Source organism: Pteropus vampyrus, unplaced genomic scaffold (genome assembly GCF_000151845.1).
Source record: "Pteropus vampyrus isolate Shadow unplaced genomic scaffold, Pvam_2.0 Scaffold79, whole genome shotgun sequence".
Classification (NCBI taxonomy): domain Eukaryota; kingdom Metazoa; phylum Chordata; class Mammalia; order Chiroptera; family Pteropodidae; genus Pteropus; species Pteropus vampyrus.
The window spans coordinates 6,825,583-6,847,494 of record NW_011888860.1 but is presented as its reverse complement, the minus strand read 5'-3'; the positions used below and the strand labels follow the sequence as shown (position 1 = coordinate 6,847,494).

Genomic DNA, 21,912 nt, shown 5'->3' with positions numbered 1-21,912 from the left:
CAAAGAGTCGATGTGAATACCACATTTTCTAACTGCATATTCATGCTCTTCAGAACCAAAGGAGAATATTACCCAAAATGCTGATTGGTGCCATTGCTTGGACCTTTAATATTACTCAAAAATCTTTTCACTTATTTCTGGACAGCTTTCTCTCTCATTCTTCACAGAACAAAATCATCGTGCTCACCCATCTGTCTTGCTCTAACAGTCTTTTAACACACTCAGAAAAGGACGTGAGAGGGTTGGTCTGACTTTTCATTACTGAGACCACGTTGCGTCTTCATGATTGCATCTTTATCTTCCAGGTGCTTACGAGCTACGGCAGTCATTCACAATTTGTTTTATCATTCCATCGATTTGAGGGATTTGATCCATTCTCATCAAGAATAATGTCCACTGAAAGGGAATTCTCCACTTTGGATCTATACCTCCCCTGGGGTGCTATTTTTCAGCATCACTGGAGAGTTAGCAAATGTGGTTGTAAAAAGCCCTTGATGATTCTGACCTGACTCTATGCCCCCCACTGTTCTGTCCCCTATAGAGGTGTTCTCTGTCTTTCTCCCCTCTCTAGTACAAAAGGTCTGGGTCTAGAGTGTGGACAGCTGTTGGCCTAAACTGTGGGCCAATCCCCATAGTTTCTGAAGCTTTCAGAAACTAGGACCTCTTCCCCTTTCAATCTTTGTAGTTACTGTTTCTTCTAGTCTTGCAGGGACTACCTATCCATGTGCTCTGCACCTGTATCTGAACAGCTGACCACTTCTGAAGGATAACACACACCTGTCTGCTAACTGAGCACATGTCAAATGTATGATTATGAATCTTAAATGAGCATCTAACAATATGGGACATTTCCAATATATTTCTGTAGCGAAGTCACTTTTCTACCCTCAGCGATATCTGTTTGACATCTTTTCCCCACTCCTCTGATCTCTTTCACTCTCCACTGATTTCACCTCATACTTCACGGAGAAAACAGACACCATAATATCTTTCACCTCATCTCATCCCCAGTTCCAACAAATTACTTGTATCTATGACCACATCCCTTACTTTCCCTTGAGTCATGGTAGAAGATGTATTTCTGATCCTATTTAAGAACAATCATATCCCCTCTCATCTTTTCGATTACTTTATTCCTAAAATCATCACTTCAATTTTGCATCATTAATTTTTCCCTTTTTGCTGGATCATTACCTTCAGCAAACATGCTATAATGTCACTAATTTAATGCCCCTTCTCTTGACTTCACAACCTTCTTCAACTATTGCTCCATTTGACTACTATTCACAGTCGAACTCCTAAAAGTTTCCTACAGTCACTGTCTCCACTTTTCCACTTCTCCACTTCTCATTTTCTCCTCAACCTACTCCAGCCGGGCTCTCATCAAGGTCACTACAAAAACGGTATTTATCAAAGTCTTTAACTACTTCTATTTTGTCAAATCCGAAGGTGAATTTTCATTTCCAGCTCACTGGAACTCTCCCCAGTATATTGTCACTACATCCTTCTTGAAATATTTTTTTTCACATTTCTTTTAGAGTAACAACAACAAAAAATTATTGTTTTTCTCTTATTTCACAGCCTTTCTCCTTTTCCTCCTTTTTTAGGTCACTGAATGTTTTAGTGTTCCAGAGTTGTGATAGACTGCAGGTTTGTGTCCACCCCTCCATTCATATGTTGAAACTCTAACCCCAAGTAGGATGGTGTTTGGAAGTGGGTAATTAGACATGAGAGCAGAACCTGCATGATGGAATCAGAGTCCCTATAAGAAAGTTAGTGCTTGCTCTCTCTTCCATTTTCACCCTCCTTCCTCTTCTCCCTCCTCCCTGATCCTCTTTCTCCATCTCTCTCTCTGCCCCCTCTGCCTTATAAAGATACACCAAAAAACCAGCCATCTCTAAACCAGAACCTGACCATGCTAGCACCCTGATCTAGGCCTTTCAGCCTTCAGAACTGTAACAAATCTTTGTGGTTTAAGACACCCAGGCTATGGTAATTTGTAATAGCAGCATGAGTTGACTAAGACGTGGGTCCAATTCTTGGCTTTCTTATCTATATACTAAAACATGGTTTCAAATACTTGTTCATATTTGAACAAATATGAATATCAAGTATTGATGAATATCATATCTGGATATCAGATATGAATATCAAATACTTGTTCATGACTTCCAAATTTCTATCTCTAGCCCAGACCAGATTTTTCCCCAACCACCACCCCCACCTACCAACTTTACACATATATATTTAACTATTTAGATGAGATGTCCATTTGAATGTGCAATAAACATTTGACCATTTGCATGGTCAAAACAAAACTCGATTCCTTACCTCTCCCACTGATCAAATAACTGTGTGGTTCACAAACTTTTCCCATCTCAGTAAAAGGTATCATTATCCACTGGTTTGCTAATACATCAAACCTAGGAATCATCCTTAATTTTTCTTACATTTACTTTAGCAGTAAATTCTGTAGGATCTTCCAAAATATTGTTCTGACCCAAACCCCTCTCAGCATTTTCATGCTATCATTCTAGTCCAAGCCACTACTGTAACAAGTCTTCATTATTATATTAACTTCCTAGGGCTGCCATAATAAAGTACCACAAGCTGGGTAGCTTGACCAACAGAAGCTATTGGTTTTATAGTTCTGGAGGCTAGAAGCTGAAGAGCAAGGTATTGGTGAAGCTGGTTCCTTCTGAGGGCTGTCAATGACAATGCATCTCACCTAGATTCTGGTGGTTTACTGTCAATCTTTAGCATTTCTTGGCCTGCAGAAGCATCACTCTGATTTCTGCCTTCATCTTCACATAGCATTCTCTTTGTGTGTATGTCCGTCTCCAAATTTCTCCTTTTACAAGGACATCAGTCATATTGGATTAGGGCCCACCCTAACAACCTCGTTTTAGTTTTGGTTACCTCTGTAAAGACCTTATCTCCAAATAAGATCATATTCAGACGTACTGGGGATTAGGACTTCAACATGTGACAAACCAATTCATAAAAACTATTAAAACAGTTTCCTGTTTGGTCTTTTGACTATTCTTATTTCTTTAATGTCTTTTGTCTACATAGTGAGATAGTGATCTTTCTAAAATCTGACCATGTTACTCCTTCTGCTTAAAACCCTATGATGGCTTTTCTTTATAACAAAAATAAAACCTTCTCATCATAGCCTTTTAAGATTTAGTCCTACCTCTTTGACTGTCCCTTCCTCTATTCTCCCATCAATCACTGGGCTCCAAACATCTAGCCTTCTTTCTGTCCCTGAAATCCTCCATGTTCATTCCTACCTCATCACCTTTGAACTTGCTGCTTCTGCAGTTTAGAACATTTTAGTAGAGTTACAAAATTGCCTCCTTCCCATCATTCAAGTCTCGCTTTTGTTAAAGGCCATACCTACCCATCTTAGCAAAAGTAACCCTCCACCAGTCATCTCTTTATTACATTATCCTATTTTTTTCACTTCAGAGTGCTCAATACACACACACACACACTCATTCTAGCCCAGTAGAATGAAAGCTCTATAAGGGCATGAGCTCTGTCTTCCTCAGCCCTGTGTTTTCATTTCTTTTAGCATGGCATATAACAGCCACTCAATAAATATTTGCTAATTAACTAAACAGCCCCTTCTCAGTGTTTCTTAGTAATCACATCTGTAGTTCTTTCAGTTGTTAGGTCTATAATTTATCTGGATCTAGAAATGTTAATTCATCTACAGAAGGTCAGTGATCTCTCACTGTCTCCTCTCATATCTTAGACCACACACGAGTTCAACATTTCAAAGCATTAAACACTTGGAAAATGAATCTTCTGGATTTTGTTTGAAGATCATTCTCCTTGAATAGAGAAATGGGAAGTAAAGGAAATTTTACATAGTTCTGCTGTGTCTTAGTTATCTACTAATATTATTTGCCACAGATAAAAATTTTCCTCTTTTCATGTTTTTATACATTATTTTGCTGAGAAGCTATTTTTATTTTTCCTACTTTTTAAGCAAACTCCTGCTCACTCTATGACTAAGACTTTGACAATTGCTATGGTTCCATGCCACTCTTTTCTGATAGACTTCCCAGTTTCAAAGCTCTGGGATCCTTATGTAGTCACATTTACTTTTTAGCTGATTCTTCATTTTCTTACTGCAGTCATTTGTGAGGGGAGCATCAGAATCTGGCACTGAAATTCTCCCATCTCTGTTGAGCTGTACTTGCTTTATATGTCTCAAGATGCATGATCATATCTGTCTTTTTTTCAAAACAGTCTGAAATCTGATTCTTGAAGGTCTAAGATATATATCTGACTATCCTATTCTCTTGATTTTTTAAACCCTGGGATAATAGAATTGTTCAATTTCTGCAATTTCATCACTGATGGCTAGCTCTCCATCACATCTGGGAGATGCGGTCCTGCAAGCTGCCGCCCTATCGTCACCAGTCAGTCTCCACCCATCCTAAGTGTTTTCTTTCCCTTCTGTGGTTAGCACCTGATTCCTATGTCGATGCCTGTGGAGCCTTCTCTTTGTTTCAAAGAAGTTTAGAAGAAAGGGATTTAAAGGACCAGCATTCTGGTCTGTTACCATCACTTAGTAACTTGGTGCCTTTAGGTGAGTCACTCATTTGCTCCAAGTCACTGCTTTCTCATTTATAAAATGGAATTAGAATTCCTATTTACATCTCATGGTTGGCAAGAAGTCCATTTGAAATAATGTGTATACAAATATGTTATAAACTTGAAAAGTAGAGATCTTACACTAATGAAGAAACCAGCCTGCTAACCTATTTTGCTTGTATACATTTTAAAAATTTTAGCCAGCATTTAAAACTGTGGATATTTTACATTTAATCCAGAACTTTGGCTTTCTTTGAACAGCAGGAAGGGCAGGTTGTTGGGCATTCTAACATGACAGCAATCAGCAGGAACTGAGAGACAGATAACCCTTCAGGTGGGCAGGGTTCCTGGTGTGACACACTCTACTTATTGATGTACATCAAGCCCCTTTGTGTATTTACTTTGTGGTCACCCTATTCTAAAGTCTATTCACCGTGTGTATTACAGAAACTTCTTTAGAAACACCAAGGGCAGAGCATAATATTAAAAGTAAGAGGTTCATAAGATTTATAGAACAGCAATGATGCCGTTGCATAATATTTATTACAAATTTGATAACCTTTAAACTACCTCCAGATCTCCACTTAGCTATACTATTTCTGGAGTAAGACTTGCAAAATAGAGTGATGTCTATCACAGTTGTTATAAATATTAATTTTCTTTTCCTAAAAAGAAGAAATATTAAATAGAAGATATTAAAGCAAAATCGCAAAGGGTGAAAGGAGGGGAAATTTTATGCACTCATGAAAAGATGTAAATAGACAATCTCTAAACTTGGCTAGCTTAACGAAGTGAAAATGTTCCATTTTCATGGGATCGGGTGAGGGTGGCCGGCGTGGGGGAGGGGCGGGGCATCATGGGCACAGCACCGAGGTTTCTGTTTCCCCCAGGAGAACGCGGGGTGGGTTCGGCGTCAAGGGCACAGAAGTGGGACGCGTCCTGGCCACTCGACTGTCCACCTGCCCTTTCCAGGTACCTAGTGCGTCCCAGTGTGGAGATTTAACGAAGAAAAGAAAAGAAAATGTGACATTTTCATGTCTAAAACTAGAGATGAGTATGGCAAATTGCAAATCAAAGTGAATGTTTATTGTGTCCAGAGCTGTGGTGCCTGACTCTGTGTAAACCCCCCTGCCGCTACTGCTATAGTGCATCCGAGATACGTAAGTAGCTGAAGTTTCTCTCTAGAGAGTTTAAGATGCCAACAGCTCTTGAATTATTATTTTAGGAGAGAGACTGCTGCTGACTGGAAAGTGGTGTTTGGCATCAACAATCTTGACCACCCATCATCATACATACAGACGCGCCTCGTGAAAACCATCATCCTGCACCCTCGCTACAGTCGAGCAGTGGTGGACTATGACATCAGCATAGTGGAGTTAGGAGAAGACATCACCGAAACTAGCTACGTCCGGCCAGTCTGCTTACCCAGCATGCTGCAGTCATTAGAACCTGATACATACTGCTACATCACAGGCTGGGGGCACATGGGCCACAAAAGTAAGCCAGGGTCGTCAGCAGCACTTGTTTTCAGCTTGTAACTAAAAACACTGGGTTATTTCCTAGCTTTTGGCAATGATTTCTCATTTTCACTTCTAAAAGTATAGCCGCAAATGGTAAATACTAAGCATGTGTATGTATCACAGTCTCCCTTCTATGCAAATTGTCGATGTCCGTACTTTATCACTGGCACTTAACCTGCCAAGCTCAGATGCGACCTCAAAAATCCTTCTCAACACCTCAGAATCTTTCTCCAGGGATCCACTAACAGTGTTTTAGAGCTGCTGTGTAGGATGAGACCTGTCAGTCATCCCTGCTTGGATGGTCTCCATTGATGTTTTACACTATCTGCAGGCAAATGCACTCGGAGCCTTTATCTAGCGGTTAGTCAGTTGCATTCCTGCAGTAAGGCTGCACAGTCACATTTCCAATTCTGCATTATGATTTGGTCTTGTCAACATCTTTAACACAACTTGTAAGTTCTAGAAAGAAAACCAATATGCTATTTGCCTATTTAAAGTGATTAAAATTGTTTGGCTCCCTAGATGATTTAAACATACAAAACATAGAAATTTAAAAATTTGTAGTAATTACTCCCAGCCCCCAGAATGGACTCTCTCATTTTGCTTAACTCATTAAGAGTTTAGAGTAGGAATTTAATCAAGGAGACATTTTTCTTTAAGGATAATTCCCGGCCACTCCGATTGTATCGCGGGCACTGCCATGGCTCTCAGGAATGGCGATGCATGTTGGTGTCCTGTTTGTTATCTACCTTAACAACTGCCAATTTGAAGGACAGTTTTTTTTTTTAATTTAATCAGATAGATTTTGAGCTGAGTTTATTTTCATATGATCAATTGAGGAGAGAAAGAAAAATTCAATAGAAGTTAAGTCAATGACTTCTGAAAAGCTCCCATGTAAGAACTTTGACTGTATATGATATCACCATTCCTGCACATCTTGGTTTCTAAAAGCTATAATTAGTACTGTGACATGAGATAAGAGCAGTATATACTTTCCGTTGCCTCTACTTTTATTGTTCCCACAATATCCACACCAATTCAGAGCAATAATGTAAATATCTCACAAACCACATATATAGTATAGCATAAAGAGCAAGGGTCTGAATTCAGTGAAAAAGATCTGATTGACCCTGATTGTACCACTTTCTAGCTTTCTATACAGTAGACAAAATAATAGCAACTGTCTAAGTCACAGGATTATTGTAGATTAAAGACGGTAGGCTCAGAGAATGCTAAATGGAAGTGTTAGTACCCAATACATGTCAGCAAAGGTTTTCATTACCATTCATTCTTTTGACAACTCATAAAACTTTCACTGTCTGCATCACATCGATTTTTCCAAACATGATTCTTTCTTCCAGTAAATTACCCTATCCATATGCACTGCTCCACCATCACTATAAAAAAAGGACAGTGCGTATAATTTTGTAGAATGGTAAAACAAAAATTTCATGCTTTGAGAAATCCATTATTATTCTACAAGAACTTTGAAGCAAATTGGAATTCACATATTCTCTCTGCTAACACTAAAGAATGGCTTTGTTCATTTCAATATCTCTGTCATATATTCTAGGATTAAAAGTTCTTACCTCAACTAAGGGCTACAATAGCACATGGTGAGGCACATTCTTCAAACCCAGGATTGGGCAGCCCTCCCTCTGTCACAGTGAACAGGTGTTGAGACCGGTAGCAGAATAGGGCTGATGTGCTGAGCTGACACTGAGCTGGCAGCCTCCTATCTGGGGCCGAGTCATGGACTTATTATTTTTCATTTTATTGCAGTGGCTGTTGTTTTTATTACAGCATATATAATAAGAGGGAGAAAGATGAGCCAAGTTACCTAACCAAGTTACTTAATCACTCTGTGCCTGTTTTCTCAATGAAAAAAAAAAGAGGTTTGACTAGATGATTGCTCTTAACACTTCTAATTGGAAAATTCCGATTCCAAACAAGCCTTGTCTTTGAAATGACATTTGGAATAAAGTATATGTTTTTTGGGGTATAAAAATGTAATCATTTTATATATGGCTAGCCTAATTTTTGAGTCACTTAGGCCTTTTATGCATTTATTTTTTCTTCTTTTTAAAAACTCCAGTGCCTTTTAAGCTGCAAGAGGGAGAAGTCCGTGTTATTTCTCTGCAGCAGTGTCAGTCCTACTTTGACATGAAGACCATCACCACCCGGATGATATGTGCTGGCTACGAGTCTGGAACAGTTGACTCGTGCATGGTAAGTTACTTCCTGGTTACCGAGGCAATTCAGTTCAGCACTAACTACAATGGGTCCACATAAACTCATTTTTATGCATGCGTGGCCCTTCGGAAATATTTTTTGAAAATTATTTGTTACCAGATATTTATTCACAGTGTGGCTTCCGTCATCCGGTCCCCAAGCGACCCGTCTTACTACCTCCATGCTCTTTGCTCAGGTTGCCTTCGGCTTTCTCATCCACTGCATGAGGAAAGGCACCTAGACCAGCAACAGGAGGAAAACACCATTGTTCTGGTCTATGTCACTGGGCCATTTTAGTGGCTAAGACAAATGCATGTCTAAGAGGAGCAGGTTGTAACCATGGCTCCAACCAGGCTGCCCCAGGAAGGAGGGGAACACCAAAAGATGTTTCCTCTGTCAGGGGATGGCATTAAAACACACACAATCCCAGCTTCCCAGGTGTGTGACAGAGCTACCTCCATCTCAGCACATGGTCACATTGACATAGTTTAGGCCTGCACTTAATTGTCGGCATGTCTTCAAATGTCACTGAACATGATCTTCAGATCCTCAGGATTCCTGGTCACAACAATTCGTAGACTGTGCTAACTTAGCCATTCAGGGAAGCATTTTATTTTTACTTAAAAATTCATTGAATAGTGTACTGGACTGGCTTCCAGGAAAGGATAAAAAAGTATAAGCACTTAAAGAAGCTTATGACATAGTAGGGACAGCAGTTATCACACTTCACTGCTAGGAAGCACTGTCATTTCACTGCTTTGGAGTAGATCGAATCGCCCCCTCCCACCGACATCATAGAATTGAGGAAGAAATGCAACAATGTGTTACCACTAACCTAATAAAACACTTTTGCTTACCTTATTTCAGAGTGGGCAAATCAGGGGATTGGAAATGGCCCAGTGGTGATTCCTTAGACAGTTGTCAGGGGAAAGAGGGAGGCAGATGGATGGCTCCCTGAGTTTCACTGAGACCATCTTCCCTTTGGCCTTGTGACCACAAATTATTCAGCTGAGGTGAGCAGTGGTAGAGGAGTCCCTGCCTTCCATGCAAGAGGTCCAGGTTTCATTTCCTAAGCCAAAAAAAAAAAAAAAAAAAGTGTTTTGGGAGGCAGCATGGGTGTGGTGCTTGGCACATAGCATTTGCAGCCTGAAATATCTGGGCTGTATCCCATCTCTGCTAGTATGAACGAAGTGACCTGTCGAAGTTGTCTGACCTCTCTAGAAAGTTTTCTCATGAGTAAAATGGGGCTGATTCCAATTTGCAGGGTGTTTTGAAGAGTAAGTTAATAGATATGAAACCCCTATCTTTCACATACCTGTGTGTGATGTATGCCACATACACTGAATGAATAGTAATTTTACAAATGTTAACATCTATCAGTCGGTGCTTACTTTGTTGCAGGATCTCTTCCAAATGCTGTATAATTACTCATTTAATCCTTACACTCACTCCTTGCGGCAGTACCATTGTTTTTCCTAGTTTACAGATCAAGAAAAGAAAGGAACAGAGAAGTTGAGTAATCTACCCCATATCACCCAGCATGAAGATGGTAGAGTGAGGATATGAACCCAGGAAGTCTGGCTTCAGGATCCACATTTTGGGCTGCTATACTATCCTACTAGCAATGATTAATGTGAACACATTTCTCCCTGCCCCCAGAATGTCTTGGTGTTCTACCAAAAAGTAGTGTCTCTTTATCTCTTGGTAATTGCTAAGGGCGGGGCAGGAAGAAAACTTTCTCCTTGAAAGAAAATTGAAGGCTATGCACAACACAGGCACAGGCATGTTCATATTATGAGGTCTCATGGGAACCAAGTCATGCCAGCTTCTACAGCAGTAGGAATTCAGTGCTGTGGATATCTCAAATGCATACCAGAGGTTCTCTAACATGACCCCAGGTAGAAAACAACAAAACACAAAACAAACAAAAGCTACTTTTTACTAGGTCTGGAGCAAGACTGTTCATCGGAATCTCTCATTATCTTCCTTATTAATGGAACACACTGAAAGCCATGGGCACCTTTGTTAAGGCCTGAAAATCAAAGGGATCAATGCTGGAGCAAAACACAAGCTGTGGCCTAAAGCCCAATAGTGCTAAGAGGGAAATAGGACCAAAAAGACAGACCAAATTGTGCCTCAGCTGTATTCTCCCTTTCGTTTTTAATTGCTGCTTCTTCACCTATTGTTTTCTACCTTACAAAGGTCTGCTGCCTCACTGAGCCTATCTCAAACCCACATCTTAGGAAGGCACTCTTGTTCCTCTCCAGCTGGAAGAAATCACTCATTCCTTTGAAGACACCTTTATTTATAGCCCTTAGATTTTGCTTTCATGTAAAGATATTCTTGTTACCCAGTGGCCTTTTGGCCTTTAGGAACAAAAGTAGTGACTTCTTCATCTGTGCAGATTCTAGCATGGTGTTTGCAAAGAGTAGATGCTAAATAATTATTTGGCTAAATTTCCGATCTGGAAATGTAGAGCTGACCCATAAACATGTTCCATTTTAAATCACTCTCTGGCATACTAGCTCAACCTAAATAAGTTAGCATCTTCACATTTCTTTTATATAAGGGGAGGTGAAAATATGTGTGGGTTATGTCTAATAAAAATATTTCCAGTAAATTTTGCTTTAAAAAATTCAATTAGGCTTTTGAGCAGAACAACATATTCAGTCCCTTGCAAGGTCTATGCTTTTTATTTAGGTTTATGGCAGTGGTAAGTTATGAACGTAAAGATTACCACTTCCGCAAAAGCACACAGCAAAATTGAAATTCAGTCATCTTCACTAACATTTCTAAGAAGCAAGATATCTCAGTAGTTATAGAGTTGGAGTCATGGTGCCAGACTGCCTGAGTTCAAATCCTAGCTCTGCCAATGAACAAGTTATAAACTTGTGCTTCAGTTTCATTATCTCCAAAATGGATATAATAATTATTATTGTTAATATCAACTCATAGGGATTTCATAAGGACTAAATGACCTAATACAGGGAAAGTGTTTAGAAGAGCATCAGTAAACATGATTATTATTTATTCTCCAACATTGCCAAGTGGGAATGACCGCAGATATACTTCCAGTTTGAAACTCTTGTAAGGCAAGGAATATTCGTAAATTTTCACCATGAGTTCACATACTTCCTTATTTTCTAGATCTCTTCTGAGGCAGTGGAGAATACACTTCTCTGACCTACTCTGATCTTTTCAAATGCAGCAAACATTAACATCTATAAAGTCATATGTATGCAAAAGAACTGAATAAACTAAATTGTGACACTTAAACTTACATATTAAGAATGAAAATCTCTGTGCATGTAAGATAAAATATAGCCTATAAATAAAATACTTCAAATAATTCTTATATGGTGTTTTCTATTCAAGTATGCTAATTGAAGTGGTACTGAAAACTATTAAGAAATGCAGTAAGTGGTCCCTGAGCGTGCTTTATTTAAGGCATTCGTTTCATAGCAAGAATCTTGAAAGTAGTAGTGACTTCGGAATATTTTTCTATACTGCTTTGTGGGAAGAAAATCGAATATCCCGTTTTTGGTATTTTCTACATTTGTAAAATGGATCAAATTTAAAGAATAAATTATGAGAGAACCAATAGTGATACAATAAATTTAAAAATATGACATATTTTGATAAGTATGAGAAATATCTAAAAAATGTCTTCTGATTTCACAGAAAGAATATATTCCTTTGCCAAATCACTGTCCTTTTCAAATTGAGTTTAAAATATCCATTTGAAAGTTCCATTTGTATAGTGAAAAGCATGTTTCCTCCATAGGTTGATAATAATACTTTGTTGAAATTTCCCAAAGTTAAGCTGGATTTGGGTTTATTGTATCCTCAGGATAATATGGACAACATTAGGACTCTGAAATACTAGTGACTAACATCCACTGCTATTCATTACAGGGGGACAGCGGTGGACCTCTTGTTTGTGAGCAGCCTGGAGGACAGTGGACATTATTTGGTCTGACTTCATGGGGCTCTGTCTGTTTTTCCAAAGTCCTGGGGCCTGGAGTTTATAGCAATGTGTCATACTTTGTCGAATGGATTGAGAGACAAATATACATTCACACCTTTCTCCTAAAGTAAATCCAAAGATGATCAGAAACTTTGCCAGCGACACTCAAAGAACGTGGCCTTCTTGACTGTGGAGAGCTTCCTGCAGAGAACTGTACAGAAGAACTTTCCGTGGACGAGAATGCTCAAGAGTGCACTGCAAATTTTCATGTTTGTTTTAGTCTAATGTAATTTAGGTTTTTTTCCCCCAAGTTTATTTCTATCTTAAGTTCAATGAAAATTTTTTTGTTTTTGTTTAAGAAGCAAAGCATATATTGTTCTTTTGTCAGCCTAACATCGACTAACACAAAATTATCAACTGTGGAGAGAGTTAGGTTAATGAAGACGCTAAGGTAACAGGTTATAAAGTTCCCTCTTATCCAGTCACAAAAGGGACATTGAGATCCAGGTTGACTAATCTTTGCCAGCTTTTGCTTCTTAAGTACAATAACATAGTGGCAACTTTTAATATTAACATTGAAGACTTGCTTTTGATTTATTAAAAGTCAAGATAATTTACATGCTTAAATTATTTACTATTACTCTTCTAAAGTCTGCAAAATTCTGCGCACTAATGAAAGACCGTCAGAAGTAAAAGACAAGTAACATCCTTATAGGTAACTAAAATAGCAGGACACATTAAATGCAAAGCTCTTTAGACATCAGTATTAGCACTTGACATCATAGGATTGCCCATTCTGAATTCAATCAAGATTGTAATTTGGTATAAAAGTCTCCACAGAACCTTCCTATAGCTGGGGTTTGTTCAGTATATCGGTTGGCCACCTTGAGATTTCAACAACTAGGAAAATATTCACAGGAAATATTTTGTTCTGCCTATGTGACAATGAATTTGAGATTAAGCTTCACCAAAGGAGAACTTGTTTTAGACAGGACAGATGCAATTCTTTAGAAAGTTAAATTGCACGCCACCCCCAATTAAATATTTTCCAGTTTTCCTGTGTCTGTCCATTCCAAAAAAAAGTACAGAAATGTATCTCAAAGCACAGGAAAACTTTGCATTACATTTTGCAATTTTCCTTGAAAGATGTTTACTCTCTGGTGTTGCCATTTCTTCCCATCGATAATTAAAACAAAGTTTTAAAGATGCCTTTTAAGCACTAGATCACTTTATGCACAGCAATTTCTTAATTAGTGGTTAAGGTATTTTTCCACACCGAAGAGCTTCAAAACACAAATATTCACATATACCTGATTTAATCAGGCCATCCATTTTGCCACATCCAAATGCCTTTGAACAGGTAAGATTTCCTACTGACCTCCACCAGCACCTGGACTGCCTCAGCATCCCACTTAGAGACTGCAATTTTATACGTGTATTTTTGTACTATTTTCTTATGTGCCCACATATTTGAAATTCAAAAAGTTGTCCTGACACTTTTTAGGCTTATATCTTCTTCTGTAGTTTGTATAAACCTACTGAGAATGTAAAATCCAGCAACTGAATTTTGATCACAACTGTATGAAAGTTTAAGAACATGTCAGTTTCGTTATAGTTGTAGGTATATACTTAAACAACTTTTAGCCCTGCTCAACTTATGCTCAGTGAAATGTACATACTATACTTACTTTAAATAACCACTAATACAAATAAAACGGCATAATCTTTGTTTTAGTTGGATATGGAGCATGGATAGTAAGTCCTAGGAAACTGTCTCCCTCTAAAATAGATGGCACCCAGCTTCCTGCCCGTCGAATTTATCTTATATCTTACTCTCACAGGAACATGCTTATTTTAGATGACAGATGACTCTTTGATTAGTCTGAAATTAGAGGTTGCTAATGGTCTCAAATCACTGTTGAGTACTCTAGCCCTGTAAGAGTGTGAGGATCTTTAATGTCTAGAGTACATTTTGGGAAACTGATCCAATTCTTTCATAGCCTTTTGAGGCAAAATTATACCCCTAAAATGTGTATTAGTCAATTTCTTTTGACTACTAGGAGCAATAATACAATGCTGGGTCCCCCAAAATTTGGTGAAATATGCTGCCTACCAAAATGCAACAGATCACATCAGTTTAGGTAACTTGTGTAAAAGAGTTATTCGCTTGTAAGTGAGACCTTTTTAAGACTCAATACAGATCACAGTTCTCTTTCACCTGAGGGCCAGATGTGTTTAAGAACTTAGAATTTTTCAAAAATTTAAAGACACACTTTAGCATCATGCAAAAAATACAATTTTTGTAGCAAAATATATGAAAATTATATTGAGTATATAAACAGCTTCGCATATGTTTAGGGCACAGAGTTTGTGCCCAATTCATGAAAAATTTTTCAGTTTTCAGAGTTCTTGGGATTTCGGAATTGTGGATGAGAGACTGTGGCCCCATAGTACGAACACTCAAGACTTCTGTTTACTCACATGTACAGATACTTCACATTTTGGAGAATGACCTTATGTTTATAGTCTTTTTATCTCATTCTTTTTTATCCTTAGATTCTAACCCTTTATTTATTACTTAATATATCTATCAGAAGATGATGATCTCAGGGAATGAATGTCAGCTGCTAAGAGGATGACAGATGATATGACAGCACTGATTTTCTACATATGAAGAAAGTCACAATATTCTACTAAAAGTCATATTTTGGGATTTTCCTTCTAAGTTTTGGTACCAATTATAGCTGGATTCAATGAGTATCTGTAGGAGTGAAGACAGTTTTTCAGTACACGTTATTTATTAAACAATTTATTTAAAAAACACCCATAAGGAAGTGTAAAGCACTTCCATTAGCCACGTGGGATTCTGAAAGTTCTGAAAATTAGTCTATATAAAACACTATTTGCAACAATATCAGGAGCCTACAAAAAATGGTATACCAGGACAATAGGCAGCAGGTAGAAGATTAAGCCCTGAGAACAGTTTAATAGTCATTAAGACAACCTTGATATAGACACGGAGATTTCATGAAGGAAATTCTGGGTGATTTGTGGCTGATAATTTTCAGATGAACAGATAAGGAACTTTAAAAGAACTCAACAAGAACACATAATCTGGCCTTACTTGGTATAAACTAGTTTTTTTGTTCCGACTAAAGCCAGCACACATGATTTGCAACAGCAGTTAACCTGCTATAGACATTCAGGTCCTAAAATGTCCTAAACAAATTTTTCTAAGAACATCATGGAATCTTCCTGAGAACCACCTGTATTAATCTCAATTCACAATATCTCATTTTTAGAAGTTAAAACACCAGAAAAGTTGCATGGTATCGTAAAATCTATGAACCCTCAAATGGTCTCCTGAAGATTGTTTTGAAATTGATTGTCTCATTCTGATCAGGCTATTGTCAGTTTTAGAGTACAGGAAATTGCCAAATGGACTGACCATAGGCTCAGTTGATTCTGTCTGCCTTAGCCATGGCCTTTTCCCCTTGATTAACATGTGCACAGAGGCAGACCTCAAGAAAGGTATCCCTTTGACTGGAAGCTGAGAGAGAAACATGTTCCCATTACCTGATGAAACCCTGGCATCCCCTGCCCCTTCCCAATGAAGGCTCCACCTCAGGAACACACTCGAATGGCCAGAGCGGTATGCCTAACATCCTTGGTCAGAAGACCAAAGGCATCTCCCCATTGGAAATAAAAAGCTATTAATAATCACTAACTATATTTTAAATAGTACCATTATTATCTTATAGTAGGTACACTGTTGTTTAAAAGGCTCTTGGGATTTTTTTCTTTGGAAATTAACCATTTATAACATTTTTTTCTATGTTGAAATCTCTGAGTCCTAACTAAACAATCTAAAACTACTTTTTTTTTTTTCTTAATAAAGAAAATCAGATTGGAGTCTGCTCATTTAAAGTATTTCTCTGGAAGCTGAGATTTCACAGTAAAATAACTACATCTCAAATGAATCCCCTTGAAAATGTCTATATATCTAAGACAATTAAAATGCTTTTACAAAATCCAAAAAGTTTCATAAAAGCATTTGATTCTGAATTATATATTTAACTTCCCCAAACTCTGTCCAGGTCAAATTCTATCCTCTTTTACAAATGTCTCTATAAACATACAATAAAGGTTATCTCACTGGCTTTTCCAAGCCCAGTAAAATGTTCATGTCCTTTAAGGGAGAATCCGAGTTCTTCTTGCTTGGTAGAGGTGCCTCTTCAAAGTCTCTCTTCCAAACCTGAAGGAATACTTACAAATCTAAAGAGGATATCCTGCTTTTTAAACCTGAGGGTCCAGTCATTCCTGAGGTCTTAGTTTCAGAGTAGTCTGAGTCTAACACAGTTTCACATATAGTTACGTTTCCTTGCTCCACAGCACAGGAAGTTGCTGACATCATTGCAAAGACATCAGAAGGGCCAGACATGGGTCTTCTTTCTGACTTGGCAGTTGAGTGTTCAGCATACTTAGATGTCACTTGACCCATCTTTCCAGCCCCTCTCCACTTCTTGAGGGCTTCAATCCTTTCCTCTGGAGTCAGTCTGTCAAAGTGCTTAGCCCTCAGAATTGGAGATGGAAATAGGGATCCCTGAAGAACTCGGTATATAAACCTAGGTTGCAAAAAGCATCATGGAATTACATTCATCTCACATGCATCATGGGACAAAAAATACTCATCAATTAAAAAAAGTAAAAGGCTCTAGTGGCCATTTGCCTCCTTGAAGAGAGAGAACAAACAAGATAAAAAAAGAAGATAACAATATTAAATAAACTGATATTTGTAAAGCACTTAAGGAAAAGTGAGTATCCTTAAGTCCCTGTTAAATAACTAACATATAAAATCTATAACAGTAGAGATACCAATAATGCTACCTCACAGGCATAATGTTAGGTTAAATAAGAAACTACAGGAGACGGCTCCATAGTGTAGTGGTTAGCACGTCTGCTTTACACACAGAAGGTCCTGGGTTTACGCCCCAGGTGGAGCCATGGACCATATCCTGAGTGCGCCGAGCCCCGGGTGCACGCCACAAGCGTGTGGGAGGAGACATCCCACTTTCAGAGATCTAGTTCTTAAAAAAGAGAGATGGCAACATCCGTAGGTCAGGGGTGGAAGGGTGGGGAAGGGAATTAGAGGGGGGAAAAAAAACTACAGCAGGCAGTATTGGCACATGCAAGTGTTCACAAAATGCCAGCTATTAATGTCCTAAAGCTGACAGTGTTTATGCTATTACAGCATTCTCAAAAACCTTTTGAGTTGCCAAAGTATGTCATGGGGATATATGCCATTAGATAAAAGGCTCCTCCACAGATTTTTTTCTGTATAATCCCATCTTCTCTCCTGGTGGCTGCAGAGATGGTTGAGGGGATCCATGAGTCACAGGTCTAATCTCTTAAGCACTAGCAAAAGGTCGTCCAGCCACATTCTTGGCCTTTTCTCTAGAGCACACCCCTAACAGTTAATCTCCTAATTTTAGTAACTTTCAAAATCTAGATAGGCTGAGGATTTCCTACATCTTGTTCCTTTTGGCTTACCAGTTCTTCTTTTCTCTTTTCTCTCACATTTACAATAAGCAACATGAAGAAACCAGGCCAAATCTTCAACACCTTGCTTGGAAATCTCAGCTAAATATTCAAGTTCATCATTTACAAATTCTGCTTCCAACAAAACAGTAGTGTTTTCTGCCACTATATTGCAAATATCCACTTATCTTAAATTCTCGATAACATATTCCTCATTTCTTTTTGAGTCTTTACCATCTGTGCCTTTAACTTTTACACTTCTAGCAACGTTCTGTTTGTGATGATATATGTATTTTCTAAGATGATATAAGCTTTCTCTACCATGCTCTTTATGAAATTCTCACCAGGAGGAATTTGAATGTCCATATTTCTACCTACAGTCTATTTAAGGAAGGCCAGTATTTTTCTATGATGTACCTCAAAATTCTTCCAGCTTCTGCCCATTATCCAATTTCAAAGCCAATTTCCACATTTTTAGGTATTTGTTACAGCAGCACCCATTTTCCTGGTACCAAAACCTACATTTGTTTCCTATGGCTGCTATAACAAATTACCATAAACTCAGAACTTAGAACAACAAAAATTTATTCTCCCATAGTTATGGAGGCCAAGGATTCTGAAATCAGTTTCACTGTGCCCAAATCAAGGTTTTAGAAGGCCCAGACTTCCTCTGTAGGCTCTACAGGAGAATTTACTCCTTGCCTCTTCCAGCTCCTGGCGGCTGTGAGCATTCCTCAGTTTATGGCTGAGGAAACTAGTGCCTTCTCCTCTCCTGTCTGTGTCAACTCTCCCCCTGCCTTTCTCTTATAAGGACACCTGTGATTACATTTAAGGACAACTTAGATAATAACAAGATAATCTCCCAGTCTCAAGATCTTTAACTTAGTCACATCTGCAAAGTCCCTTTTGTTACATAGGGTAACATTCACAGGTTTCAGGGATTAGGACATACATATCTTCTAGGGGGTCATATTTTAGCCTACCACAACACTATTAGATAGAATTGTACAGTTAATACTCTTGAATGACATTTCAAAGGCTCTAATTTTAATGTCCCTTCGTGGATTCTACAAGTTCATCTTGTAAGTGTTTTTAATTTGAAAGCTGGTAATAACAGTGAAAATTACAGAAATATCTCAGTTCAACAGTGATATCGTTAAGTATACAATGATAACCACCATATAACGACTCAGGTGGGTTTTTTTAATGCACTTCTAGAAGGGATGTGCATTAGCAGCAAAGGTTTGTGACCATTGTGCCTTATGATGGCGTTACAGATTGGTGCTGGCCAACTTTTTTTCCCAATGGGCTAAGTAGTAATATTTCAGTCTTTGTGAGCCAGAGACTATCTTTCAGAACTATTCAACTCTGCTGTTAAGAGAGCAAAAGTAGCCATAGACAATATATAATTAATGAGTATGGCTATGTTATAATAAAACTTTGTTTACAAACCAGACAGCAAGCCAGATTTGGCTTGTGAGCCACAGTCTGTCAACCCTGTTAGAGAATAAGAGGAAATCACCATTGTTTAAAAAGATAGAACAACTATTTGCTATAGTGTTTTTAGCTAAACATTTATAAAACCATAAAAAAGTACTCCAACAGAGCTTAAAAAAAATCTATAGCTACAAACTTCTATAGCCATTTCCACCCCAAGCCATAATAGAAATGAAGTTAAACTAAAATGAGAAGGATAACTGAGGCCAGATAAGGGAGGGAAGTTGTACAGTTTTATTTACAGATCGCAGTAGACTGTTACTTGTCCCTCAGTACACATTATCCCTCTTCTTCCTTTCAGAAATCCACAGATTTTAGCCACTCAGAGTCTACAGACCAAGGTTCTAGTTAATGGAATATGAGCAGTGATGTGTACAACTTCTGGGGTATGCTATTACAAAAAGAAAAATAGAGAGAGAGAGAGAGAAAAGCTGCTTGCTCTCCATTTTCTCTTTCTTCCTCCTGCATGCAGACAAGGACTGAGATATGCTGATGATGACTCATTTTCAATCATGCAGATGAGGGCGACACCCTGAGGAGATGGCAGAATGAAAAGATAAGTCCTTGGATAGCCTCAAGGAGCAAACCTGGGTGACTTCAGAAACATGGTGAAGTGAGAGATGTCCACAGATCTCTCCCCTTGAAATAATAATAAGCCGAACATCTAAAACTCAACAAAAAACACCCGACCTGCACATCAGCACATCTGAGCAAGAGATCTGCACATAAGAGCTACCACAGGACAGAACCCCGGGTGTCAGGTGGTGGACTGGGAGAAACAAAGAAGCTGCCTCTCACAGCTGGAGCTAGCAGTGCAGTGAATTCTCTGAACAGTTTTGCATGGGAGAGCTGTGAGCTCCACACAACGGCGGTGCCTAGGGATCAGGGCAGAAAGCAGAGAAGTAGTGGGGACAGCAGAGAAGCGACAGTTGATTATTACCAGCCGCGGTTGCAAAACGTGAAGTTGAGTCGTAGCCCCGATCCCCTAACCAAGAGGTCCCCTCCTCCCATATCCTCCAAGACCGAATACCACAGAGCCCCAGGGGAATCTGAGCAAATGCTACCAAAACTGTTGCTAACACTGACAGGGACAGGGACTGAGACTGAAAGTAGTGAGCAGGATTGAATATTTATAAGAAAAAAAAGGCATTATTAAGAATGAGGCCCAACTTCAAACTATACTACAAAGTGACAATAATCAAGACGGCATGGTATTGGCAGAAATACAGACACACGGATCAGTGGAACAGAATTAAGAGTCCAGAATAAACCCATATTTATATGGGCAAATAATTTTTGACAAAAGAGTCAAAAACATACAGTGGAGAAAGGAAAGCCTTTTCAATAAATGCTGCTGGGAAAACTGGAAAGACATCTGCAAAAGAATGAAACTAGACTGTTGTCTATCATCACACACCAAAATTAACTCAAAATGGATTAAAGACTTAAATATAAGACCTTCTATGCAATAAAATGCATAGAAGAAAACAAAGGAACTAAACTCAAGGTCCTTGGGCTTAAAGAGGATTTTATGAATTTGACCTCAAAGACAAGGGAAGTAAAAGCTAAAATAAATGAACGAGACTACTAAAAAGCTTTTGCTCAGCAAAAGAAACTGTCAACAAGGTAAAGAAACAACCATCTGAATGGGAAAACATATTTTTAAGTAACGCCTCCAATAAGGGCCTAATATCCAAAATATATGAAGAACTCATACAACTCAGTAATAACAAAAAAACCAAATGATCCAATTAAAAAATGGGTAGAAGACTTGAACAGACACTTCTCCCAAGAAGACATACAAATGGCCAACAAACATATGAAAAAGAAAGATGCTCAACATCTCTAGCTATTAGGGAAATGCAAATCAAAACATTGAGATACAATCTCAATAGCTGTTGGAATAGCTGTTATCAACAGGACAAGTAAGAACAAGTGCTAGAGAAGATGCGGAGAAAAAGGAACCTCATACGCTGCTGGTGGGACTGCAAATTGGTATGGACACTATGGAAAACAGTATGGATGTTCCTCAAAAAACTAAGAATTGATCTACCACATGATCCAGCAATCCCTCTACTAGGTATTTACCCCAAAGACTTGAAAACCCATATCCGAAAAGATATTTGCACACCGATGTTCATAGCAGCATTATTCATGGTGGCCAGAACATGGAAGCAACTGGTGTCCTACAACAGATGATTAAATAAAGAAGTTGTGCTCCATATATACAATAGAATATTACTCAGCCATAAGAAGAGATGAAATACTGCCATTTGTGACAATGTGGATGGACCTTGAGATAATCATGCTAAGTGAAATAAGCCCAGAAGAAAAAGTTGAAAATCACATGATATCACTTATATGTGGGATATAAACTTAAATGCAACAAAGGAACGGGACAAACAGACTCATAGACATGGACAACAGACTGGTGGTTACCAGAGGGGAGGGGAAGAAAGGGAAGAGGGAAGGTAGATGAGGTAAAGGGGGTCAAATATGTGATGACAGAAAGAAATCTAACTATGGGAGGTGACACATAATGCCATATAT

The 21,912-nt window shown here is 38.5% G+C and overlaps 2 protein-coding genes across 2 annotated transcripts in view; one reads left to right on the top strand and one right to left on the bottom strand.

Moving 5' to 3' along the window:
* Positions 1–14,280, top strand: part of CORIN (corin, serine peptidase) — a 220,577-nt gene extending 206,297 nt beyond the window's left edge. Inside the window, exons 19-21 of the mRNA XM_023532241.1 lie at positions 5,834–6,105; positions 8,224–8,357; positions 12,276–14,280. Coding sequence (XP_023388009.1) covers positions 5,834–6,105; positions 8,224–8,357; positions 12,276–12,458 — 589 coding nt within the window. The 3' untranslated portion in view covers positions 12,459–14,280. The remainder of the gene's footprint in view (positions 1–5,833; positions 6,106–8,223; positions 8,358–12,275) is intronic.
* Positions 14,281–15,105: 825 nt separating this feature from the next.
* The window catches only part of ATP10D (ATPase phospholipid transporting 10D (putative)), a 111,188-nt gene continuing 104,381 nt past the window's right edge, over positions 15,106–21,912 (bottom strand). Inside the window, exon 23 of the mRNA XM_011362811.2 lies at positions 15,106–16,952. Coding sequence (XP_011361113.1) covers positions 16,595–16,952 — 358 coding nt within the window. The 3' untranslated portion in view covers positions 15,106–16,594. The remainder of the gene's footprint in view (positions 16,953–21,912) is intronic.